Source organism: Nematostella vectensis, chromosome 10 (assembly GCF_932526225.1).
Source record: "Nematostella vectensis chromosome 10, jaNemVect1.1, whole genome shotgun sequence".
Taxonomy (NCBI): Eukaryota; Metazoa; Cnidaria; class Anthozoa; order Actiniaria; family Edwardsiidae; genus Nematostella; species Nematostella vectensis.
In genome coordinates this window covers 11874257-11901707 of record NC_064043.1, presented here as the reverse complement: position 1 = coordinate 11901707, position 27451 = coordinate 11874257, and the positions used below count along the sequence as shown (strand labels likewise).

Below are 27451 nucleotides of genomic sequence, written 5' to 3'. Positions count from 1 at the left end.
AAATAAGGACCTCTCTCACCTCTCTTTGAGGAAAAAAAATAAATCCCCAAGGACATATTAAACTTTTACGGTATCCACAAACACACCTGTTTTAGCACCATTCCATGTCGGTAGAACTTGCTGGCTGTCTGGGAAGTGTGCTGGATCTTAGCAGGGACAACAAACCCGAGTGCAGCAAGATGACGGACTTCCCTCATTAATGTGACCAGGCGGTCTCCATAGTGCACTCGCAGCTTACCGTCCTGGTGCCCCAGCTCCATCAGACGACCACTTGTCTGTAATCTGTGAAATCGAATTAACAAGTAAATTTGTAGAGAGATTGTGGTTTCGAGGGGAGGTGGTTCCTGGGTTTGACATACAGTAGAGAAAGGTTATAAGATATTTGAGTTGCACTCATCTTGGTTTGAGTCATCAAGTTTTTTTATTATACTTATTTTAAAATATTGTGACAAGAGGGGTGCAGGCTTATTTGATTTCCAGTGTACATACAAGTTGCCTGGATAAAACAAAGGAGATACAGTATATACTTTGAGGAATCGCCCGCTAGATCTCTACCAACCCTAAACAATAAAGGATGGATTTCCAGGTCATTTCCATGAGCCTTGTAGGCCTAGTGACAGCTTGAAATAGAGCTCATGAATAAACCGGGGTGACAAACATTACCCAAGTGGATGTTTGGGGTCCTCAATAGCAGAAAGCATTTCTGAAGACCAGCTTTCGAACTGGTCAGTGCAGTAGCTTGACAGTTCTTCTGCCAGGTCTGATGCCTCTCTTCGAAATCCACGGAAGCCAGCCAAGTCACCTAGCAGACTCTCTGCAGTGACAAGCACTTCCTTCACCTATAAATAGTCAAAACAAAGTTTGTCTATAACCATTGTGGCTACTTTAATATCTGGTCATTTCTTAAACTATACAATGCCACCCACAGATTTTGAAATGAATAAACAGATTTGAAAAGCTACAAAGAGTAATCACCCCTTGAAGCTTGAATTAAGAAAAGGTGATAGCTAAAGACTCATGTCTGAACACATATCATGCATACAAAGCTAAATTGAAATTGTTCCTTTATGTTGAGGAAAAGGAAAAGCACAACACAGGGGAAAACCCTAGGTTCAAATGTTAGAATCAACCAATTTAACCCACATTGAAACTATAGAAATTGTTCCCAGAACTGGCACTTACTGTGTACAATTTGTAAAAGTAAGGAACTACTTCCAGTACCATGGCCTAGCTATGTACAGTACTGTATGAGCCCAGAGAACGAAGAGCCACCACATTATTAGTATCATTCATTTTCATAGCATTATCATTATAAGGGAGCTGTCATTAATTACTGGGGGGTGGGCTGGCAATTTTGCAAAACCCTAGGCTCAAAAAATTTGCCCCCACCCCTCAAATCCAAGCCCACAAATCGTGACCCCCCACGCCCCCTAAACTGGGCACCCAAAAATTTGCACCCCCCCCCCCCCACCACCACCACCACCACCACATTTTTATATTCATACATACCTTGGAGTCAAGCTGCCTGACCCAAACAATATTATTGACAATCTCTGGCATGTTCTTGCCTTTAGGGGGACCACCATCCTTATCACCAGAGTACGAGCTCTGTGTCTTGGCAAGGAAATCATCCCTTATGCTTTTCACGTACACCGTCAGCTGACCAAGCAGAGTTTCTCTGTAAGAAAAAATAATTATATATGCTGCACCATTTACTGTAAATGCAGACAAATTCTAGCAAGGGGCTATACTTCATGTGAAAAAAGCATTGAATTTCAAACTTAATTTCAGGTTATCAAATACTCTTTTTGATAGTTTCCTTGCAGCAAACATCATCTTGGAAGACAGCATTTTTTAATTCAGTCACGGTACAGTATATAAAGTAAAAATTTCAATTTCCATTAAAAACTTCTATTTGCTAACAAGTTAAGCACTCAAACACCCCACCGACATTTCATGGATACTTCAAAAAGATTCTTAAAATGGCTTGCAATAAGCAAATAAATATATTTACAGTACCTCTCTGGAGCAAGTTCCTTGCTGATGCTTGGCCTTTTTACAAGTTCTTTGTACCTCTGAAACTCCCGCAACAGCTAGGGAATAAATAAAATGTATAAGCCATAATGAAATTTCCCTACTGGGGCAAACACTACAAGCATAGATTGAATTGTTCTCTATCTTTGTTAACATAGTTGGTTGAACACTATTTTAGGATTGTGACAGATGAAACAATACATTAATTACAGGCCTGTAGCCTGTTTGAGGGCGGGAGTGCATTTCTTTAGGCCCCTTGTTAAATTCAGAATAATATATACTGTAGTCAATAGTAGACACATTTTCACTTAGAAGTGATGGACATTCTCAATACTCAACAATACTCAATTTAAAAACAAGATAGGTATTATGGGGGAAACATTTGCAACATCTGCAACCCCTTCCCCACCCTGAATTATATTATCTTCAAACCTGATGGGATTGTGCAGAAAGGTCTCGAAATTGCTGCCTCAATTTCCCTGCAATTTTCTGCTCAGCAGGAGCCATTCCCCTTTCATATTGACCAACAGCTGCACGCCAGAGAGGCTCAGTGTAAGGATTCTGATGCAGAGGGTTCAGTCCTGAGAAGGGATGAAATGCTTCTGCTGTTCTTAGCTGTTGTCGCTCAGAGGATGACAGAAGACGGACTAGCTGCTCATGAACTGTTCTCAAAGTCAACACCTATTAGGAACAAATAGTAAACAGTCATGTTTTAAATGTCCAGTCATGAATTAACTGGTGGGACTGTTCTTAATGGCAATAGCTATCAAGAACAAAAAGTTACCTATCACAGTATGATACAAGTACATCAAGAACAAGCATCAATATATATCACAGTATGTTACTTGTACACGAAATGCTTGTGAACCTGGTGTACCAAAAACACTAAGCATGTTGAAAAAGGCAGATGGGTAGAAGCTGGATCTTACTATTTGTACTCTTATCATATGAAATTAAAACAGTTTTTTGGTTTTTATAATCTATACTCTGCTCCCACTATCCACATGTACAGTAAAGTAAAATGTTAATAAAAAGGAGTAGGAAAAAGGGCAATTAACAGTAAGTGTCTGTTACTAGAGAAATAAAAAGAAAGCTTCCTAAAAGTGTAAAAGAAACAAGTGCAGCAACAAAAACAAAAAAAATCAGAAACAAAAGTTTGCAGTATGTACCTCCTCTAGCCTTGCAGCAAGCTGTGAAAGATTCTCAGGAACAAATTTTTCTCCTTTCCAAGGGTGTGCAGGAAAGCGCTTCCAGTATTGAGCTGTCAGTGTCTCACACGTGGACACCCACCTCTCACAGACAGACACTCCTTTCCGCATGGCTTCTTTGACATTCTGGAAAGGTCCTTGCCAGATGTCTAGAGCACTAAGCTTGCGCTGTACATAACGTGCAAGGGCTCCACCAATCACACTAAGAAGATGGCACATGCGATGCTCAGGATAAGGCTTGTGGTCTTCTTGCTTCCAGACTTCGTCCAGAGAATCTTGAGTTGATTCCACTAGCTCTAAGGTGTCGTCAAGATCAAGTCCATCCAAGTTGGAAAAGTCCTGAGAAACATTTCCTAGAAACAAATTGGGGTCACATCAAACATCAAAGTTAAGTTTATGACATTTAATCTCTAGTACAGTTGTGTTTGAAAAAAACATTCGATACAGGTTTATTCCCCAATAAACCTGTATACCCCCAATCTGCTAACCGATAATCACAAAGAATGACCCTTCCCTCTCCTTTGGCATTGGGCAATTTAAAATTAATTATATGAATTGGCAGAATTTGAACAACATATATATTTAGGGTTAAAGAGAATATTGCTTTTCCTAATATTTCAAGCTTACTTCTGTAGAAAATTCAAGATAACTAATTAAAATATATATTTCTATTCGCTAGTTGCTACTGACTACCAATGTACACAAATTAGCATAAACTCATACACCATACCTTTCTGAAAACACTCCTGAAAAAATCCAGCTCTCTCGCGCTCCGATAAATCATATCCCGACACAGAAGAGTCTGCCCAGTATTGGAACTCATCTTGAGGTGTTAGAATCCCCCCTAAGCTTGATTCGTCCCCTGGTTGAACGGCGCGAGCTAAAGACGTATTTTGCTTCCTCACTACACTTCCCAAACCGGCTTCGAGTTCACTAAGCAAACTTTGCAGTTTCGGGTCAAAATTACGACTCCATTTTTCATCCTTTAAAAGCAAAGGAGCAAAAATCTTCTGCACTGAATGATAAAGCGTATTTATCGGGGAGTCCAGCATCGAGGAAACGAAAACATTTTGGTGAAGATTATCCGGAGTTATGACCTCGGGTTGGAGTTTGAAAAAGACGATCACTTTTTCAGCGGAATCGCTTGGTTCAACGTGATCAAATAGTTCAACTGTCTTGTTCCCCTGATGTGTATCAAATCTAGCTGCGAGAATAGGGCTATTACCATCATCCAAAAAAGCATTCAATTCCCTGGAATCAGATACTTCAGCAAAAGCACTATCAGAAATAGGAACACCGAAATAGTTCGCAGCGGTAGTCAAGACGAAGTCCTTCCTAGAGTCTCCAGAAGGCATACTTGATCTTCGCGTAATTCACTAAGAAATAAACCCCACAGAAACAACTTTATCCTTTCCTCTACTCACATGTTGAGGGGGTTTTGAAACGATTAATTTCTCAAGCAATGTTAGACAACCTTGAACTGAAGTGTCGATATGGCGGGCTTTTTGTAATATTTTGGTTGGTGTTTTATTTAAAGCCGAGGAGGACTAGGGTGACATTATACACTTTCTTGTTGAGGGGGGGGGGGGGGGGGAGGGGGGAGCAAGATGCCGGTCATCTAACATAATCGGCTCTACAATTCTAGGGAATTTAAGCTAGCCTCGCCAACTTATTTGACTTTATATGCATACTTTCAAGCAAAAAAAGTGCTCAAGTTTATTCAGATTGTTCAATGTTTTAACCTTGGTATGGAGTCGGAAAGAGACTGGGAATGGGGGGCACGCAAAGAATTGTGGGATTCTGTCAAACGAGCACAACAACATTTAAGAGATTCTTCTATAGTCTTCCTTGCCTTTAAGTTGCATGCTTCTAAATCTACAAAAACCTCAACAAGCTTGCGAACAATCTTGCTAACCGTGTGACTAGGTAATCTTATTTTTCTGTAAGGTCCTGAATACGGTATAAGTTATGTGTGCTGTTTATTTCGATGTGCGTTTTTTTAGCTGTCCCATGACTTCCTTGTGACTATTTTTCTTTCAATTTTTATAGTGAAACTTATTTTGTTTCAGCTGCTTATCCCCGACTAAACGGAAATTTCACCATGCATTTCTTGTCTCCGCTGCTTTTTCTCTTCACTGCGTTTTTTGGCTGTACATCCAGCGTGTCCGACTCTGTTCGATTCCTCGCTGTTGGTGACTGGGGTGGGCTTGAGTTTCTTCCCTACAAAACACCGGTGGAAAGTTCTGTAGCTAACCGCATGGGCAAAGTAGCAGACACTATACACGCGCAATTTGTCGTTGCTCTAGGTATGTGTTTAGGAAGCTTTTTTTTTATAGTGTTTATTCTCATAACTTTTCTACCAAGCTAATAATACAGAAAAAGATCCATGCGTCTGGAGTACCTCCAATCTGAGGGTCTTCACCAAGCTGATTAGTGAATTATCAGCAAGCAGATTATGCTTGGTGCACACTAGTGACATAACAACATAGGCACACAATTTCTTACTGTATGTTCATATGTTCAAGTGGGAATGGTTTGACATAAAGACATGAGCCCGTCATAATAACATAGACATACGACATAAGAGAAAAACATGTTTCTTTTATATCATTTATGTCCATGTTGTTATGTCGGAGTTAAAAGAGTGTGCACACCTATGTCCTTATGTCACTACTCAAGTATATTAAGGCCTGGGTAGTTTGCTCTTAGAAAACTTTCGAATATAACTTTTTGCCTTAAACTTTGTTAACATCGCCTTAAATTCATTCTTTTTGGCAAGATGACTTAATTCGACGGCCTTAACATTTTCGTAATGTTTTCTTGCTGGTGATGACGTCACACGATAGATCATGTGACAAAATAGTTTTTTTTCCTTTCCGCCGGTGGGGAAAACAGCTTGAACAAAGGTGTTTACTAAATAGGTGTTGACTTTATGTGTGTCATATGATAGCTTTTCAGCATCCGGAATTTTCTCTGCGGTTAACAAGATATTAAATATTTTGTTAAGTCATGTGACCTGCTGTGAATTAAACATGAAGGCGCGGTATAAAAGGCCGCTTCCCAGGGAAGCATCGGCTCATGCCTTTATAAAACTAAGGACCCAGACCCTTTTTCGAAAAATAAAAAACACATAGCTAGTTCAATTGTTATTATTTGTAGTCATCATAGATTGCAAGATAAAAACAAAATACTATACAGGTGCATTCTGATCTAAAAAGTAGAAAGATAGACTCAATTATGGCTCCAACTCACTTAGATGGATTTCAGGCATTTCTTTAGTAGCCCTTCAGTTGTTTGGTGTACATATATGTGTAAGTATACAAGCTGAGACATTGTTATGCACTATATAAACAGATATTGTAACAATATTGTATACCAATCCCTTGTTTTGTACAGACAAATAGTAAGTGTTGCATTTTATTGGGACAAAACTAAGCCCTACTTTTAACCCTGCATCTGATAAATTAGCACGAGGACACAATGGTCTAATGACCAAGTGCTCTACAAGAAATCAAGTCGACTGCACTATACTCCCTATTCAAACAGGTGTACCTAGTACTCTGTTGAGTATACTTATAAACGACAGACAGGGTGAGGGTAAGTTGACAAATTCCCTTAGCCTTTCTTTATCTTCTGGATCAAGAAGTCTGGTACTAACAGCAGGATGGCACCAAGGACCCAAGGTAATGACCACCCTAGATAATGTAATATCAGAGTTTTACTTGCACATTCCCTGGATGCCGCTGAAATATCTTATGAAACTGGGGTTAGTTGCCAAAGCCTGATCATGGTAAACATGTATTGATCAACTATTAAATTTGGTAAAAAGATAATAAGATAAATCTTGAGAAATTGACTTTCTGTCAAAGTAGAAGTCAACTGGGGTTCAACATCCCCTGACCTGCCCTAGGTAAATGTCAAAACACTTTATATGTACAACAGCAAAAAGGCACACTCTGCATTTTTGTTATACACCTGTTGTTTCACTAGAATGGGTTTTTCTGAAGTGTCCTCTTACACTACAGCTGTAAAGTGACTTGTATCTTGACTTTATACCTGATGTTTGCTGCTTATGTTTAGTTCTAATGTCCTACTTTGTTGTGTGTGCTATTTCTGTACAGAACTTACAAAAACACAGATTATTTTCTGCACTATTTTTTCTTCCTGTCTTCCTTTTCTCTTCTCCCCACTTTAGGTGCTTCTGTCCAGAGTACAATGCTCTTCATTAATTCACCGAATGTCTAATTGAAATACGAATGCTCTCGGCCAAGAAAAGTGCGAAGAAATGAGGCGAAATCGCTCCACAAAACAGGTTTTCTAAACACGCTAAGAATAGCAAAATTTCGCTCTGCTTGCACCCCGTTGTACGCATAATCCCTTAGCATAGACTGCTAAGCAATGCTGTGGTCATTGCGGGCCCAAGCTCACCAAATCCTTCCCTAGGAGAGTCGGGAAGGTATACATACCAAAAATGGCGTCGAAGGGAAAGGCGGGAGATTTGAAATCACGCCGTAAACGTACGAATTCTAAGACAAATAGGCATTTCTTGCTGCCAAGAAAGCCTTGAAATACACATCAAACATATCTTTTCTTTCATTTGGGAATTTTTTTATTCATTGGATATCAAGTCATTAGATTTGGGGGCATTCTTTCTAGACTGGGCTTGTAACGGTAATGGCCGCCATATTGGAATTTCTCTCCATTTGGAAAATGTGGGCGGGGCTTAGGCCCTTTTATACCGCACCTTCGTGTTTAAAATGTTTATTTGTGACCGAAGGGCCAAACTTTTCTTGCCGGTTAAGACATCAGTTTGCAGACGTGTTTCGAAGGAACAGAAAAACATTTTTTTTTCATAGCGTATCCACCAGCTGATAATTTTTTGAAATATTGATTTGCAAAAGTCGCGTGATTGGCTGGATGACGTCATCACTCAAAATAAAATATTACACAAACAGCTAACATTGCCGAGTTTGATGTTTTAAACAAAAATGGTGCATTTAAGGCAATGTTAACTCACTTTAAGGCAACTTTCAAAATTTAAACTGTTTTTAGCTTAGGTTCTAAGCCTTAATACACTTGAGTAGTGTGCGCCAGGCATAAGTGATTCTACTAGTGCAATGCATCTTGAGCCTAGGGCGAGAAGACTTGATTGAGAGAAGTGACAGCCTTTGCTCAAACTGGGAATAACTTTTCAAGAAAGCATGTTTTACTGAATCAATAGATAATAAAACAAGTGAAATCAGTCTCGACATTGATTATTCTAGATATCACTAAAACCTCATCCAATAATTGTTTATACAAGGCAGGGAAATCATAACAGCTGACGCCAATTTAGTGTTATAATTATAATAACTGTGTTATTGTGAACTTTAGGTGATAACTTCTACTTCCATGGGGTAAAAGATGTTGATGATAAGCGATTCCAAGAGACATATGAAGATGTTTTCACTGCCAAGTCCCTAATGGTACCTTGGTATGTTTGTGCGGGAAATCATGACCACTATGGTAACGCATCTGCAGAGATTGCTTATTCTCAAAGGTCTAAGCGATGGAATTTCCCAGATTTCTACTACACCAGATCTTGGAATATTCCAGGTACTACTTTTTGAAGATTGGATTATTACTGTATGATTAACAAATAATAATTGAATGTTGGAATTCTAAAATTTCCTTGTTCTTTGTATTTATTTGTTGTGTACCATGGGTGTCAGAGGCTTATAATAATAGACCTAGCAGAAACACAAGACACAACAAGCCTCTAGAGAAGTTCTAGAGCTGTCTAGTCTTTGTGTTCACGTTTACTGTGACTTTTATTATCCTGTGAACTCTCATCTACAGCTTTTGAATGCTAAATAGCTTCCATAATTCAAACTAATGGAATAGCACTTGGTGATTTTTTTATTGGTAAGAACCTTGGGAGAGTTGGTGTGATTTTAAATCCTTTTAGTGCCAACCAATGAATGGCTTGAAGTATTTTGAATGAATGAAGTCAGAAGGCAATTTAACTGTTGGAAATCATTGGTGTGACAGAATATTGGAAACAGCAGTTAGTTTATGTTTACACCATTACTAACATATGAATTGAGATGAACAGCAATCTCTGTTGCCGACTCTCTTTTCATTTTTTTTTTTGCACATTTTTGGGTTTTTAGTGCTGCAAAGAGTTTTGAAACCTAAGGTGCAAAGCCCATTTTTTGCATACTGAAATATGTAAAAAGTTTAAAAAAAAGTGACCAACTAATTTGATTTCATTAACATTTTATTCAGAAAGGTTTAATTCTGTTTTCCAGGAACTAGCCAGGAAGTTCAACTGGTTTTACTGGACACTGTGCTTCTTTGTGGTAACACAGAGGCTGACCATGTGCTTGACAGTCAACCAAAAGGCAAGATGGCAGCTTAACTGTTTTGTATACCGTAAATGACCTAATAAACGCCCCCTATCTAAAGAACGTCTCTGACCTGATGAACGCTCCCACCCCTAAGCTTACAAATTTGTAATAAAAGCCCCTCTCTTATAAACGCCCCCTCCCCTCCCCCGCTTCCTTTCCTGCCAGCTTAAAAACAAACGACATAGGAATTCTGGAAATATAAATAGTATTTTTATTGCCTTCTTGCTTAATCAACACTGGTAAGCGAGTAGCATCTTGTTTAATGTCAAGTTCAAAATGAGGGTACCGCCTTCTAACGTTTGTGATCTCATTGCTTAGGATGTCAGCTTAAAAACAAACGACATAGGAATTCTGGAAATATAAATAGTATTTTTATTGCCTTCTTGCTTAATCAACACTGGTAAGCGAGTAGCATCTTGTTTAATGTCAAGTTCAAAATGAGGGTACCGCCTTCTAACGTTCCTGATCTCATTGCTTAGGATGTCAGCAATTTTATTTCGTTTTGTCCTCGCAGTGTAGCACTTGGGCAGGGCAGCCAGCATGAGGCAAATGAGGCACTCGCCTTGGCAAAATTTTAATGTTTAGTGTTTTACAATTGAAAAGTATGAGATGGATTTATCATCCAGTGGCTAGCTTTGCCTCGGTGGATTTTTTATTCTGGTTACAGGCCTGTTGGATTTGTTATATTTTCATAGTTTGTAAATGATTCCCCTTTCTAATAAACACCTCCTATATCTAACACCCCCCCTTGGACCATCGAAATTTAATAAAAGCCCCGGGCATTTATTAGGTCATTTACAGTAATAAAAAATCCTTGTCTAACAGTACCTTATTTTCCTTCACAGGACCACAGTCACCGTCAGCAGCAGAAGCCCAGTGGCAGTGGCTAGAAAAGACCCTGAAGGAGTCCCAGGCACATTACTTGCTGGTTGGAGGACATTTTCCTGTATGGTCTATTGCAGAACATGGTCCTACAAGATGTCTGGTCGATAGGCTTAAACCTTTGCTGGAGAAATACCGTGTGAATGCTTATCTTAGTGGACATGACCACAACTTGCAGGTATGGTCTCTCTCATTGCAGTCAACTTTTCACCGTTTCATACACATTCTGGTTGTTAAATACAATAATGATGATATGGTATACTACATTATGATGCATAGTATAGAAAGTACATAATCATTTTTTTATGCAGCAAAACTCCCTCCACAGCCCTCCGATTAGATGGGCTTTTACTCATTATTTTTCATTGTTTTTATTTTTTGCCTTGGAAAGGGGGATCTAGTTGAAGGGGAAAAACATTTTTACCCATTTTCCCAGCTTCTGTCTGATTCTGGCATCATTTCGGGTGTTACATGGAGGCAAGAGCACTTTCTTTGAGAACTTACCAGTTGAAAACGAAACCATCAGCAGAGAAATACGGGGAATCCACAAGGTGCATCCACACCCCACCCCACCCCCCTTAGTCTGGCTGCTAAAAAGTAGGTAATTTCTTATTGAATGATCATCAAATACTGCAAAATTCCAATAATAAGCCCTGGGGCTTATACTTTTCAAAGGCCCTTATTTTTGGAGGGATTTTTGCGTCAATATGACCAAAAAAGGCAAAATCATTGATCAAACATTGGCTTGGCTACAAAAAGGACAATAAGAAAATACTTTGTTAAGGTTGTAACTAAGCCGACTTGAGAACAAAAATAACGTTGAAATAAAACAGCCATTACTTGTTCAAAGGATGTAAATTGCTTTAATACAGCCCTCCGAGTATAACCCCCCGGGGGCTATATTCGGGTTTATGTGTTTTTTAAGATGTGGGGCCTATACACAGGGGGGGCTTATTATCGGAATTTTACGGTACTATCCTTTTCCACCTAAAGCCCCATCTACACTAACAATTTTAAGTTGCCAACTATATTTGTTGGCATCTACACTATCAATTTTTAATGAGTGACAATTTTAAATTGCTAAGAAAAAGCAAACCTGCTAGCTTTTGAGCAACTATAGTTGCCACATAAAAATTGCCGACTTTGCTCCATCTACACTAACAAATAAAAATTGTCACATAAAAATTGTCACATAAAAATTGTCAACTAAAAATTGTTAGTGTAGATGGGGCATACCCATGAATCCCCCCTCAGGCAATCCTGATTATCCACCTTAATGTAATCATCATTTTTTTTTTTAATTTTTCCAACCTTAGCATCTTAAAGAGGCCAATTCTACAGTGGAGTATTTTGTGATTGGTGCCGGTGCCTACGTTGAAGATAACACCCAACACAAACCCTCCGTCCCAAAGGGGAGTTCCCTGTTCTACTGGGCTAACCCGTGGCACTATGGAGGATTTGCTACAGTCCAGGCCTCAACTTCATCAATGAACATCACTTTTGTGGATGCTGAGGGTTCCAGTTTGTACTCTAGAAGCCTTCATCCACGAAATTGAACTTGGTATATGCTTACTATTCAGTGAAGTCTGTATTGTGGGGCTGGAGACATTGTATTTATATGAAATTTCGTACAGTATTTTGGAGTGCTAGAAAAAAAAAATTATATACATGTTATGTAAGCAGACTTATTTCCAAGTAGTAAATTTGGGTCATTTCACATACAGTAGTAACAATAGCGTTTGGAACAATAGCTTCTCTAAAAAGACTGTTCAAGTCTAAAACTAATCTGTGTATATGTCAATACTGTACTTTTCATTAAAAAGAGTCTGTTTGCAAGAAAACAAAAAAAAGACAATTCAAGTCAGAGGGCAACAATATTCAATGGTAAATCTTTAACATTAGTATATAAAACTCAGGAACCTCGCAAGAACAAGCAATTTGATTGGTTGAGATTTAACAATACCATTCCCATTTGGCGGATAGTGGCTATTAAAATATCTACTTCTAGCCTTCGGCTCTCGGTAGATATTTCGCCAATATCCACCTCAATGGAAATGGTATAAATTGTTGAATTTCAAATGGTAAATCTTAACAATATTCAATGGTAAATCTTTAACTGATGAAAAACAATGCTACAATGACACATGGAGTAATCTACTTCCATGAAGCAGGCAGGGGTTCTAGATAAAGTGATATAAAAAATATATATGTGAACAAAATATATATGTTGTGGCTGGAAGGTAAAACAATAAATTCATAAATTAGTCCAATAACAAATTTTGTAATCCTGTTTAAAAAGATATTTAAATGTTTTTGTTGTGGTGTGCTCCATTCATAATGATACATTACCTATACACACTAGATGGAATTAACATGTATGCAAGAGTGGTTTTCAAAAACCTGTGTAATACTTTTTAGTTTATCAACTACATTTTGTTTCACAGGATTTTGAAAATCACTCTATCAGGGGCGGAGAATTGATAGGGACACTGTTTATGTTTATTTTTATCGGTATGTCAAACCAAGGTACCTCAAAATCACAATCCGACCAACCACACAAGCCCCCAGCCACATCCGCTCTGTTATTATTATACTGTGGAACCGTGTTATCTTGAACACTCCAGGGAAAAAGTTCCAAAGATCAGGGTAGAAATGGCTGAAAATTAGTTTCCACGGAACTTGAAGTCGATTTCGAGTGATCGTAGTTCTATAGTATTATACCTTTACTGTTTTTGAACTGCAATAATGAAAATAATGATACATTTTGTTATTGGTGCGTGAAATGGCTTAAAAGGATTCTGCAGCAATAAAACGAGAAAAGCGTAGCTAAGAGTGGACGCATCCCCTACCATTTTAATGCTTTTAAAAAAGCATCTTATGCACACCCCTCTTTAAAAATCCTAGCGCCCTTGTATGTTCATGTGCTGGCCAATAAAATTAATTAACGTCTGAAGGAAATCCAAGATAGTGCCTCCATGTAGGGTACGTTTTATCACACCCTTCTCCTTCCCCTCGGGAATTCCTGTCTACGCCCCAGAGTTTGCAGATGCGGAAATAAAAAGCTGTGAACAAGCCCCCTTTCCAGAAAAGGTGGGGTGGAGTGTACATTGTCATCGTCAATACGTAAATTTATCACAAAAAGCGCACAAACGGGGCAAAAGGGGCACGCTTGCTCTTAGAAGGTTTATTATAATATGAAAAAGTCTGTAAGAAAACAACGTAAAATCTTCCTGATTTCTTTGCCCATGCAAAATAAAAAGAAATGCATGAATCATACATAAAATTATTTTGTATAATTTTTTATTATGCAAAGGATCTAGCTGGCTCCGCTATTAAATATTATGTTAAGTCACGTGACCTGCTGCGAATTAAAATGTTGATTTGTGACCGAAGGGTTAAGCTTTTCTTGCCGGTTTCGACATCAGTGTGCAGACGTGTTTCAAAGAAACATAATATATAGATTTAGGCACTGCCTAAAAGCGGAGCCAGCATGACTTTTTTCAGCATAAACTTGTGTAGAACCCCCTTCCCTGCACTTTCATTATGCATCATGTTCCACCACCCACGAAAACGGCACCATATGCATACCTGTCAACTCTCCCGCATTAGGCGGGAGTCTCAAGATTTTGGACCCCTTCTCCCGCTCTCCCGCGTTGAGCACCAAATCTCCCGCTTTTTAGCGATTTTATCGCTTCCAAAATTTATTCTATAGAAAATCGTCATTTTGCCTATTTTCTTTTAAAATATTTAAAACAATTATTCCCTTGCGCAGCGCAATTTATCTAACACCCTCGTGGGATCTATAAGTGGATTTGTTCGCGAAAGCTTTCTTTACGGCAAACGCCTGCGAGGTTATACCCACCCCTCCCCCAAAAAATGAATATACCCCACCCCTCCCCCAAAAAAATTCTCAAGCCTTGAGGTTTTCGGAGGTTGACAGGTATGCAATATTATATTCATCTGTAAGATCAAAGATCATTTAATAAACCTGGATCGTTACTTTAATATTATTCCGCATTATTTTGACCACATATCAAACATATTCCCCACGGATAGTGTCTTTCGTATGCATTGCCTTATATGGGCATTGATGCCCATATTTAGAAGAGCTAAAGTTTTCCCGCTCCATGATCTCCAGAAAACATGGTGAAAAATGCTGATTCCTGTCAATTTGAGACTCGAGGCAAAAATGTGTCAAAAAAAACTTTATCGCTTGGTCAAATCTTTATCACACAAGCCTTTAAAAGCCCTTAGACCCAGGCCTCCAAGAGATTGGCCGAGCGAGTTTTAAGGTCACCCAAATATTGATATGCTTGATTTTTCTGTACAACCCCCCCTTTGTCAACATTCAAACTTTGTTGACCCCCCAGGAAAAACCCAAAAACCCCAAAAACTTGTTTTACCCCCCTCCTCTTTCAAAATCCAATAAACTACGTTTATAATACGAGATATAAACATATAAACAAATCTGCAATGAAAAACAACCAAGAAATAATATTTCTTATTGTCAATAGGTCAAAATATAGGTGGCATTGTAGAAAAGAATATGTATGTATAACTATATGTATCTTTGCATGCCATATCACTAGTGCATATCACGCAGGACAATTTTATATTTTACTGCATGGGACTGTCCTAATAAAAGATAAAATCGTCCTGTGCCCTTGGTCTGATAGATCTCACAGATCTGGTACTTGCGGGGGTGTCCAAAGCAAAGGTATCCGAGTCAGACTTTTTTACACATTGACATTATCTAATAACCTGCCGTACTAGATTCCTAGTATATTTTACAAATGTATATATTTCAGGGTTTTTTTATTTATCCTATTGGTCTACTACCGAGTTATAAACATTGTTGAATTTGTCATATGTGGGAAAGCGTTTACAGCTCAACAACAGCCTAAATATGTTATTGGCAACACTAGGAAACAGCTTTTCTTACATTTTGATTACTCATTTCAATAATAATAAATAAAAAAGTTTCCTACTTTTAAGGTACACAAATTTTTGACCCCCCCCCCCTCAATCACATTGAAATTTTTATGACCCCCACCCCCCCCCCCCCCCCATCAACGTACCCAAAACTTTTATAACCCCCCCCCCCCCCCCATGTGGGAACCGACCCCGCTTCGGCCATAAATAATGAACATTCCCTAAAATCTCTTTTCACCGTGCAATTACCCCGTTGGTATCTAAACTATCGGTTGATCGCACTTATATGACTTCTCGATATGCATTCAACCGCTCTAGTGAGCACCACCGCCTCCTGTCGTCCACCCAGGGAAAGGATCGAAGAGATATTAATATTTATATCTAACTACTACCGCCGATCAATCGGTCAGGATGGCCGCATCGCAACTTGAATTTATAGTCTTAATGGTCGTACTAACCACGACGACAATCACTACATCAGGTATGCCAAGGAAAACCACTCTAACATTACAATAGAAACCACGAGGTTTGGCCCCTTCCGCGAATAAGGTGAAAAATATTTAACAATATCTTGCACAAGTTATAACGTTGCAGAATTTAGAAATTTAAGTTCAAGTAAAACGATAACTCTTTTTCTGGTTATCTGTTTACTGTGGTTCGTGTGTGTATAACTTGGCAATTTCGGTAATTTTAGTACAAGGGATGAATTAGATCATTTTTGTTTAAACTGCATTTTTTTTAGGATTTATTCAGGATCTAGAAGTCGCGATAATAAGCAGGTGGTCTTGGTTTGTGGGTCAATGGCCCCGTGGGTGACCGGTATTGCATGGGTGGTGGACAACATACTGGAAGTAGAGCATTCTTGTTTTAATAGCAACGCTAGAGGGTCTCCTATAGACAATATTATTGGGTCAAAGAAAAAATTAAAATCGAATAACACATGTTTAAATTTCGTTTGCCTTGTGCCATTACCGTCGTAAACCTTTGCTTTTGCTTGTTTGCGCCCTTTTGACATTTGAATTTGATGAGGGACAAAAATAACGAATGTTATGCCGGCTATGATCAGATCAATAGTAGTATTGTGGCCAAAATTCGTCGTGTGGTCGTTATTATACGGACCTGATGCCATATCAATACCACGTTTAGTTTCTTCTACCATTGGTACTACCAAAAAAAGAGCTGGACTAGCTAACGTATGAGTGTCAGCTTTAGCTATTTTTGTTTATCATTGTAACAGGGTTTCCAACTGTTACTGACCAAGTAGGCCCTCAAAACCATCCCCAAGTTGCATCAGCTGTTATGTCGCAAGATGCGCCTCAACCCGCGCCTCAACTCCCGCCCCAAGTTACTCCAATAAGTACTAGTACCGCCCCTCTAGATGCTCAACAAGATGTAAACGCTGCACCGCAGGTTGCGCCCTTAAATCAGGTTGCACCAGAAGTCGCACCACAGCCTCCGCCAGACGTTGCGCCTTCAAGTCCAGTTGCATCACAAGTTGCGCCCCTCAATCAAACTCTACCACAGTCTACTCCAGAGGTTGCACCCTCAAGTGAAGTTGCGTCACAGATTGCGCCCTCAAATCAAGTTACACCAGAAGTCGCACCACAGGCTGCAACAGAAGTTGCGCTCTTAAATCAAACTGCGCCACAGCCTTCGCCAGAAGTTGCGCCTTCAAGTCCAGTTGCATCACAAGTTGCGCCCCTCAATCAAACTCTACCACAGTCTACGCCAGAGTTTGCACCCTCAAGTGAAGTTGCGTCACAAGTTGCACCCTCAAACCAAGTTGCATCAGAAGTTGCACCACAGGCTACGCCAGAAGTTGTGCCGTCAGATGAAGTTGCATCACAGGTTACGCCCTCAAACCAGGTAGCGCCACAGTCTGCGCCGACAAATCAAGTTGCATCAGAATTTGCACCCTCAAATCATAATGCCACTCAGTTTGCGCCTTCAAATCAAGTAGCGCAACAGACTGCACCATATGTTGCACCTTTAAACCAGGTTTTATCACAGGGTGTGCCCGTAAATCAAGTTGCATCACAGGTTACGCCCGTAAATCAAGTTGCACCAGAAGTTGCACCCTCAAATCAAGTTGCACCAGAAGTTGCACCTTCAAATCAAGTTCCACCGTCAAATCAAGTTGCTGCAGAAGTTGCACCTTCAAATCAAGTCGCACCAGAAGTTGCACCCTCAAATCAAGTTGCACCAGAAGTTGCACCCTCAAATCAAGTTGCACCAGAAGTTGCACCTTTAAATCAAGTTCCACCGTCAAATCAAGTTCTACCACAAGCAGTTCCCGGAGTTGCACCCCAAACTGTACCACAAGTTATTCATCAAATTGAGATTCAAAACATATCACGAGCGGTGCTGAAAGTACCACTTCAGAACATATCCCAAGTTGTACCTATAATTGCCCTTCAGAACGCATCCCAAGTTATACCTCCAATTGCACTTCCGAACGCATCCCAAGTAGTACCCTTACCTGAACAAGCAGCCAATTACCAAGACTACGAACTCAACGCATTGAATCGTCATAACTACTATCGACGCATCCATAACGCCCCAGCGATGCAACTGGACAAGGAGCTCTCGCGGTACGCTTCAACTTGGGCAGCGAAGATGGCCCAGTCTGGCACGCTCACACAGGGTTACCGTGGTGACGTGGGATCGAATACTAAAATCGAGTGTGATGGTACCCAGGACGACGGCATTCAAGTAGTAGATAGCTGGTAAGTTAACTGACGATAAGAAAAGAGATTTGGGGACTGGCTAGTAAAACGGGGGTTGAAGATCCAATCTGCTCCCTCGGCATCCGCCCTTGGTACTATTGTCTGTGATAGATAGTATCTGTATGCCCATGGTTTCCGTATATCTAATCTACATTTTATTCCAGGTACAAAGACGTGTGCAACTACAACTTCAATACCCACCAGCCCGTGATTGGTCTATTTTCCCAACTCGTGTGGAAAAGTAGTACGAGTCTCGGGATTGGTCGGTCCCGAGGGAACTACGGGGGATTCGCGTGTACCTACTGGGTCGCTGTATACAAGCCACCCGGAAACTATGAGATCTCAAGGGAATGGAATGTGGATAAGGGAAGCTTCGACTGGAATTCTGTCTGTAATCCAGACTCAGGGCAAACAACAGGTATAGTTCTTTTAGCAAGATCCAAACCTATAACATTTGTTAACATTTGCACGATACAGCCATTTTAATGGTTAAAAGCTGATAACAAGCCCACATACACGGGCTATTGCCAAATCTTGTTGGGTGTGAAGTAAAAAGGTTTTGGTGCAGATAGGACAGAGTCGCATCGAGGTGTCTGTGTAAGACGTCTAGGACTCGGGAAAACCCCAACTCCTCAGATATAGTGGGCTAGCAGCGATAAAATCCAAATAATCCAGGACCCCAACTCAGCGCTTACGAGTCCGAGATGGCTCTTCGTGCCAGAAATTCATTGCTTTTTGTCCTTCTGTAGCTATATGAAAAGTTAGTGTACTAGTGTATGATATAATGGCTAGTCTTTCGCAAATATCACTCACGTATATGAATGCATATGACTACCAGCCCCTCCACCAGTGACAGCTGCGCCTGTTCCAGTGACGAACACTGCAGCAACTCCTGAAACAGCCCCGCCAACTCCACCAGCAACAGGCGCACCACCTGAGGTAACAACAACTCCAACTCCACCTGTAACAACCCAACAAGCAGACAATTACCAGGAATATCAACTCAACGCACTGAATCGTCATAACTACTATCGAAGTATCCATAACGCGCCAGCGATGCAACTGGACAAGGAGCTCTCGCGGTACGCTTCAACTTGGGCAGCGAAGATGGCCCAGTCTGGCACGCTCACGCGGGGTTATCGTGGTGACGTGGGATCGAATACTAAAATCGAGTGTGATGGTACCCAGGACGACGGCATTCAAGTAGTAGATAGCTGGTAAGTTAACTGGCGATAAGAAGAGAGATTTGGGGACTGATCATGAATCGTTTTTCGTGCAAGAGGAGACTTCCCTGTTGCTAACATTGACACGTATTAGTGCAGGAAAATAATCCAGTTAAAATCTACTCATTTGGCATTCTTTTAGTGGCTACGTTTCAGAGCCCCAAATCTCAATGATCAACACTAGAAATAAATTCTTAATCCGAGGACAATGCTGAAAGGTTCTAAATATACAGAAATTTCACTGTCACAGTTAATTTATACATTGTAGTCTTTAATTCCGAATCACAATTTGATCCCGTTTGTATTTTCTTTTATTTTACATAATAAGTAACGAGCAATGTATACAGGAGTTTGTGGTTATTGCAACAGGGGTTGAATGTCCAATCTGCTCCCTCGGCATCCGCCCTTTGTAGAATTGCCTCTGTAAATGCTTTTGATAGAAAGTATCTGTATGCCCATGGTTTCCGTATATCTAATCTACATTTTATCCCAGGTACAAAGACGTGTGCAACTACGACTTCAATACCCACCAGCCCGTGATTGGTCTATTTTCCCAACTCGTGTGGAAAAGTAGTACGAGTCTCGGGATTGGTCGGTCCCGAGGGAACTACTGGGGATTCGCGTGTACCTACTGGGTCGCTGTATACAAGCCACCCGGAAACTATGAGATCTCAAGGGAATGGAATGTGGATAAGGGAAGCTTCGACTGGAATGCTGTCTGTAATCCAGACTCAGGGCAAATAACAGGTATAGTTCTTTTAGCAAGATCCAAACCTATAACATTTGTTAACATTTGCACGATACAGCCATTTTAAAGGTTAAAAGCTGATAACAGGCCCACATGCACGGGCTATTGCCAAATCTTGTTGGGTGTGAAGTAAAAATTTTGGTGCAGATAGGACAGAGTCGCATCGAGGTGTCTGTGTAAGACGTCTAGGACTCGGGAAAACCCCAACTCCTCAGATATAGTGAGCAAGCAGCGATAAAATCCAAACAATCTAGGACCCCAACTCAGCGCTTACGAGTCCGAGACGGCTCTTCGTGCCAGAAAATCATTGCTTTTTGTCCTTCTGTAGCTATATGAAAAGTTAGTGTACTAGTGTATGATATGATGGCTAGTCTTTCGCAAATATCACTCACGTATATGCATGCATATGACTACCAGCCCCTCCACCAGTGACAGTTGCGCCTGTTCCAGTGACGAACACTGCAGCAACTCCTGAAACAGCCCCGCCAACTCCACCAGCAACAGGCGCACCACCTGAGGTAACAACAACTCCAACTCCACCTGTAACAACCCAACAAGCAGACAATTACCAGGAATATCAACTCAACGCACTGAATCGTCATAACTACTATCGAAGTATCCATAACGCGCCAGCGATGCAACTGGACAAGGAGCTCTCGCGGTACGCGTCAACTTGGGCAGCGAAGATGGCCCAGTCTGGCACGCTCACGCGGGGTTATCGTGGTGACGTGGGATCGAATACTAAAATCGAGTGTGATGGTACCCAGGACGACGGCATTCAAGTAGTAGATAGCTGGTAAGTTAACTGGCGATAAGAAGAGAGATTTGGGGACTGATCATGAATCGTTTTTCGTGCAAGAGGAGACTTCCCTGTTGCTAACATTGACACGTATTAGTGCAGGAAAATAATCCAGTTAAAATCTACACATTTGGCATTCTTTTAGTGGCTACGTTTCAGAGCCCCAAATCTCAATGATCAACACTAGAAATAAATTCTTAATCCAAGGACAATGCTGAAAGGTTCTAAATATACAGAAATTTCACTGTCACAGTTAATTTATACATTGTAGTCTTTAATTCCGAATCACAATTTGATCCCGTTTGTATTTTCTTTTATTTTACTTAATAAGTAACGAGCAATGTATACAGGAGTTTGTGGTTATTGCAACAGGGGTTGAATGTCCAATCTGCTCCCTCGGCATCCGCCCTTTGTAGAATTGCCTCTGTAAATGCTTTTGATAGAAAGTATCTGTATGCCCATGGTTTCCGTATATCTAATCTACATTTTATTCCAGGTACAAAGACGTGTGCAACTACGACTTCAATACCCACCAGCCCGTGATTGGTCTATTTTCCCAACTCGTATGGAAAAGTAGTACGAGTCTCGGGGTTGGTCGGTCCCGAGGGAACTACAGGGGATTCGCGTGTACCTACTGGGTCGCTGTGTACAAGCCACCCGGAAACTATGAGATCTCAAGGGAATGGAACGTAGATAGGGGAAGATTCGATTGGAATGCTGTCTGTAATCCATACTCAGGGCAAACAACAGGTATAGTTTTCTGAATAATATATCTCAAACTTTTATTTGGCAACTTGTGATTGATGTAAAAACTCATAGACCCATAGAAAACGAGAACGAGTAGTCTAATTGTTTTAGTATAAATCCACTTACCTTAAAAAAAATAGCGATTTAAAAATTCCCATTGAAAAAAAAAACACGTTTGTCGCGAAAGGCAACAACTTTGGGTCAGTACGCAGCTCTTACAAGCTGCAATTTGATTGGGCAAATGAACAATATCCGCACCTCGATACAAAGAACGAGAAAGAGACAAAAGAACCCCTTTGTAGAACAAAGATAATAGGAGACAAAGCAGCTGCGTACTTACTCACAACTTTTTCACTACTCACTAGCTATGGCTCAATAGATAGTAATTACGGGAGCCAATCAAATTGCAAGATTCATGATAGTATGTGAGTGGATTTATACATATAAATATATAATATATTATATATAATAGAATTTAATATTATTATCCCAAAAGATCACTCAACTTTGAATACATATGACCACCAGCTTCTCCACCAGTAACCGCTGTGCCAGCTCCAGTAACAACCACACCACCTGTGGTAACAACTACTTCAACATCCAATAGCCAAGATTTCCAAGTCAACGCATTGAACCGTCACAATTATTACCGGCACATCCATAACGCACCCCCCATGCAGCTAGACAAGGAGCTGTCAGGGTACGCATCAGCATGGGCGGCCAAGATGGCTAGGTCTCACATGATCAGAACAAATAGGAGAGGGCACTTAGGCCAGAATGTCGCAGTGGCATGTGATGACCGCCAGGCAGACGGTATTGACGTGGTGGATAGATGGTAAGATTTGACATGGAGACCGCTTTATGCTTTCCGCCTCTTTGGTCGGGGGAGCGGAATATATGAAGAAAACGTTGTCGTTTTGGGGGTCTGGTACCGAGGAAACTTAGTTTCTATTCAGGGACCTTCTCAGCTAACTAAAGATGGTCACAGTAACTGTTTTTCTCTTCTGGTTACAAGTCATAAAGTATACGCAACCCCTGCGGTACGAACGCCTTAAAATGACAAATATGGAATAGGTTAAGTATTCCTTATATGGAAGTGGCCGGGTTAGGCGAAAACGACGGTAGGGAGGTTGTGCTTGACATTTATCTCTTACAACTTTGCGAATCTTCAATTTTTGGTTCTAAAGATTTTGGCATATGTTCTAATCTTTTACTTTACCCTACTTCCCCATGGAATTGTGAGTGGGACTTGGCGCGCAAGAATGCAACCACGAATATGTAGTTTGCTTAGTGTCACTCACGCCGTTCGCTGTTGATGTCACGCACGCCGTTCTCATTAAAGGAATCAGTGGAATTAACAAATATCATCTATTCCAGGTACAAAGACGTGTGTAACTACAACTTCAATAGCCATCAGCCCGTTGGTCTATTCTCTCAGCTCGTATGGAAAAGCAGCACTCAGCTCGGGATCGGTCGGTCCCGCGGGATGTTCGGAGGATTCGATTGCACCTATTGGGCCGCTTACTATAAACCTACGGGGAATATGATTGGTACGGAGAAATGGAACGTTGACAAGGGAAGCTTCGATCGAAATGCTGTCTGCAAGGATATGCCAGTCTAGAGCTTGACCATTGAAAATGATTTCTTCTGTGACTCCTCGACTTGGAACTGCACACTTATTCGACATATCCGAAAATTAACACGACAAGGTTGAAGTGGTATGTGCGCCTCAATAAAAACGGAACTACTCTGCTCAAATCTACTCTACTAGCGAAACTACTTCGTTTTCACAGAGGAGTAAGACATACCTCTTCGACCGTGTCTTGACTTATTTGCCTGATTCCCTAAAGTCTAAACGGACCCCATTTACAGGCGCGTACACAGGGGTTTCCGCGCATCCTCCACCCCCTTGGCGGCCAAAAAGTGGGTCATTTCTTATAAAGGGATCTTCAAATTTTATCCTTTTTCCATATACCTGACTGCGCAGCCCCCCCCCCCTTGGCCAATCCTGAGAACGCGCCTGACTTAGGGTTTTATCTAAAGCTAGTCTATAGTCTTTCTAGTAAGCAATACCATGTTGTTTGTACGAGTTGCTACGATGTTAGTACGGTGTTAATGCTAAGGCTGGGTCCTTTCATTCACAGCACAAAATAAGCAAAATGTAGTTGCACACTCTTTATGTTGCGAGAAGCCAGGATATTTTGTGGGGAGGGGATGGTTTGCATATTATGAGGCGTGGGGGTCTAACGCTTTGTATTCGGCCTCCTCTTTTGGTCGGGAGGTAAAGGGGTACCAGAAGTTGTGACAAACAGCGCAACGTTAACAAGCATTTTTGTTTAAACATTCGTCTGATTGGCGAGTGGTAGATAGCAAACAGCATTCAAAATGTATCATCTATTCTTTAAATGTTAAACTGCAAAATTCACTGTAAGTTGGTGGATTTCCTTCAAATAAAGGTTCCAGCCAAAATCTAGCATAAGTTGAATTAATTAATTAATTAGCTCTACATAAATCTTGCGTTAAACTAGTATCTGGAGTCCATCCTCCATTTTTTAAATTGAAGTTGTTTAAATACGAGGTTCCATTATGAAAAGGGAAAGCTCCTTCCCACATCCGGGCTCAAATTTGCAATTATAATCAGAACACTGCCACGCTAGCGGTCATTATAATTCTCCGGTAAAATTGCTTATCTCTGAGCCTAAGTCGGCTGGAATAAAACTATTTTTGCACAGGTAACAAGACAGTTGTGTGAAGAGATTGATAAATTAGTTATTTGCTGTCCACTCAAGTTTTTGGTGCAAAATTCAGAATTTTGCACTATCCATAATCTAGCGCATCAACATAAATTATTCTCGCGCGTGATAAAAAATGCTCGTAATTTAGATCGCACACAGCTTGTTATAGCATTATTTTACGATAGATAGAAACGTTTTTAGATGGACAACCCTAGGAATGATATTTAATTAAGTTTAGAATATAAAATTTAATGCTCAGAGCACTTGTCATGACATGTTGACTCATTGACGACTGATTGATAACTGATTGTTCTTGAGCCCGTGTGTGGGAGGAGCTTTCCCTTTCACAAACAGGGCTCCTATCTAGGTGAGTGGGAGAGGGGGGGGGGGGGTGGGCGAATAAAGCATATGGTGGTATGGAGCCGGTAGGAGGCAATGCATCGCTTTGAAAAACTTGGTATTCAAGGGAGAGGGGCATGTGTTCTCCAAACAGCCTCGTTCTAGGTTCCAGCCAATGTCCCTCCCTCTCTGCTTATTGCCAGTAGGTAATCCATCACTTGGCCAGACAGAAAGTACTTTGGGGGGAGGGCGGTTAGAGGTGGGTTGTGTTGAATCCTTCACGCTCAATCTGCCACTAATGTTTTGCACTCTTTCCATCACCCCACCCACCCCCCCGGATCAACCACTCAAGTTCCCTGCAGTTTGACTCTTTCCCTGACTTTTATTGCCAGTAGGGGGGAAATTTATTGCTTGGTTGGGCAGAAAAACTTGAGCAGTTTATGCAATAAATTATTGCAGTTTCTTTCAATCCCTTCCCCTGGATCCACCACTCGTGTTCTGCGTAGTCCCGTTCCAGATTCCAGCGAGTATGAGTCTCTCACTGACTTTATTGCCAGTATGGAGGGAATCCATCGCTTGGTTGGGCAGGAAAAATTTGGTATTCGGGGTATATATTTGATGTGTTACCCGAATACTGATCTGTGCTTTGTCCATATCCTAGATAGGGCCCATACGCTGTCAAGGGAGCCATCTCCGGAGAGGCACCATAAGGAGCTGGTGTATACCAAGCTGATTGATCATAGTTGCCATAATAAGCATATTCAGGTGCGGGGATAAAGCCCGCCGAATCTCCGTAACCGGGGTTTTGGTTATACTCCAGTGTCCCCCCGTTTCCCATATAGGGGTTATATCCAGTCAGGTTAGTTGCTTGCTCGGTGGCTCCATAATTATTGCCAGGGTCGAAGCATTGTGTCTTCGCTTCGAAGAGTCTCTTTACTTCTGATTGGTAAAATGAGAATGAAATATCATCGTCGAAAACGCTGTAAGCCTCTGGGTCTATGATCCGATCCCCGATGAGCTTTAGCGCCTTCACTTTACGGTCGTCGAAGCCGAACGATTTCAATATCACAGAAGCTTCCACACAAGTTAGAGGAACCAGATTTTTCGAGCAGATTTTTACCGCTTCCACTTTCTCGTCGTCAAAAGTAAACTCTTTTACCAATTCCGCAACCTGATCAGCGCTGAAAAATGTACAATCGTCGTTCGAATAAGACTCCAAAACATCGAGCTTTTCGTCTTTAAACGTACGGTTTTTGACCGCTTCAAGAATCCTTGTGAACATCGTAGCCTCCATTGTGTATATGTCTGACCGTAGCTACTACGACTGAATGTAAACCTGTTAGGTAAAAAAATTAAAAAACAGGTTTGAAATGTCTTTGATCTCACCTGTTTGTAACGACATACAATGTCACGCGATCTCAGAACTAGATCAATTAAAAATGATTTTCCTTCAGAAAAAATTACACTGTACGATAGTGTATAAATCAGTATAAACCTATTGTAAGAATAAAATAAAATAAACGTTGGATTTGCCTCGATGGTAGGATTGTTAAGACAATGTAATTCGTAATGTTCTGTTAAATAGTTCAATTGACAAAAAAACAGGTTTTTCCAGTCCTCGTGCTCAAAAACATGCTCGATAACAGGATCTATTCACGATATTCGCAGTCGTTAGCTTATAACAAAGCAGAGGGGCTAGGGTTCTGTTAGTGAATCCAACGAAAATGACTCTAATTTAATAGTACGTGTAAAAAAAAATTAAACCCGAGCCGAGTAAAGTTCCTAATAAAACGAAATGTCTCCTTTTACATGATTTACCGAAATCCTTGTCTTTCTTTTTTCTCAAATCGACGTGTACTAACAAGTACCAACGTGTATTAAGTAGCGAATCAAGAAAAACTCCATGCGTAATGATAGAGGGGAAAATGGAAATAATTTAGAGAGCAATAATTTTGATATGATAATTCTAGGCAGCATCTTTTCCTCATTCAAAGGATAGATGTATTTAAATGGATCAACAGTTAACCAGTTTCCATGGACGAATAGGGAATTCTACAAGTGAAGGAAGGGGGGGGGGGGGGGGGTACACTGGAAAGGCTATTGGTTGTGGTGGGGGGGGGGGGGGGGCTGCTTGCTTAGCTGAATAGTGTGTTACAGTCTTGCTAGGGTAGAGTGGGTTATGTTTGTTTTGTGGTGGGGGATTATGTGTGTGTCTGTGTGTAGATAAGTGAAGAGGGGGTGGTGGTAGTAGGTGCAGTGGGGCTTAGAATAATACGGATGAGTAGTGAGCTGGTGTGGTAGGGATAACATTTATATAGGGCTGTTTGTGGGGCTGTAGTGTGAAGGGTACTTCTTGTGGGGTAAGTGTCTGGTGTGGTTGTAGGTTAGTGCTTGGGCAGTTTGGTGGTAAAGATAAGGGGGTTTTGTGACTTGGGTAGGGGCTTGGTAAAGGGGGGGGGGGTGTCAGTATAGTGGATGGAAACTAAGTAAGGCAGACAGGGAATTCAAGCAGAGTAGTAGGGAATGTGGAGGATAAGTCAGGATAACTTAATGTGATACAGAACCTTTCCAGTATGGCTATCATAGTTTTGGTTTGCATCTTGCACCGAGGTGTCAAAGATAAAGAATTGTATTTTACATTATAGATAAGCTAGTACTTGTATTATAACTAAATAACACAAGACCAATG

At 40.8% G+C, this 27451-nt stretch overlaps 4 protein-coding genes across 6 annotated transcripts in view; 2 read left to right on the top strand and 2 right to left on the bottom strand.

The window, feature by feature from the left end:
- LOC5510621 (cytoplasmic dynein 2 heavy chain 1-like) overlaps positions 1-4765 on the bottom strand; it is a 57769-nt gene extending 53004 nt beyond the window's left edge. For all 3 annotated transcript variants that reach the window (XR_007314022.1, XR_007314023.1, XM_032379768.2), the window contains exons 1-7: positions 3973-4765; positions 3204-3595; positions 2467-2715; positions 2020-2093; positions 1510-1678; positions 664-839; positions 87-282 (exon numbers count right to left, since the gene is read on the bottom strand). Coding sequence is in view for 1 of the 3 variants with exons in the window: in XM_032379768.2 (XP_032235659.2) it covers positions 87-282; positions 664-839; positions 1510-1678; positions 2020-2093; positions 2467-2715; positions 3204-3595; positions 3973-4597 (1881 nt within the window). In the remaining 2 variants the exon portion in view is untranslated. The remainder of the gene's footprint in view (positions 1-86; positions 283-663; positions 840-1509; positions 1679-2019; positions 2094-2466; positions 2716-3203; positions 3596-3972) is intronic.
- Positions 4766-5020: 255 nt separating this feature from the next.
- On the top strand, positions 5021-12825 carry LOC5510606 (tartrate-resistant acid phosphatase type 5). The gene is made up of 6 exons (XM_032379789.2): positions 5021-5168; positions 5312-5548; positions 8616-8837; positions 9533-9625; positions 10477-10691; positions 11830-12825. The coding sequence occupies exons 2-6, from the start codon at positions 5344-5346 to the stop codon at positions 12067-12069; spliced, it is 975 nt and encodes a 324-aa protein (XP_032235680.2). The 5' UTR covers positions 5021-5168; positions 5312-5343; the 3' UTR covers positions 12070-12825.
- A 2886-nt stretch (positions 12826-15711) lies between these two features.
- On the top strand, positions 15712-24161 carry LOC5510620. Its single transcript, XM_048733475.1, has 9 exons — positions 15712-15926; positions 16683-18171; positions 18336-18589; positions 19010-19388; positions 19888-20141; positions 20560-20938; positions 21438-21691; positions 22217-22523; positions 23066-24161. The coding sequence occupies exons 1-9, from the start codon at positions 15857-15859 to the stop codon at positions 23307-23309; spliced, it is 3630 nt and encodes a 1209-aa protein (XP_048589432.1). The 5' UTR covers positions 15712-15856; the 3' UTR covers positions 23310-24161.
- Positions 24049-26179, bottom strand: LOC5510605. Its single transcript, XM_001631004.3, has one exon. It carries the CDS (start codon positions 26054-26056, stop codon positions 25310-25312), a length of 747 nt encoding a protein of 248 aa, XP_001631054.2. The 5' UTR covers positions 26057-26179; the 3' UTR covers positions 24049-25309.
- Between the last annotated feature and the right edge of the window lie 1272 nt (positions 26180-27451).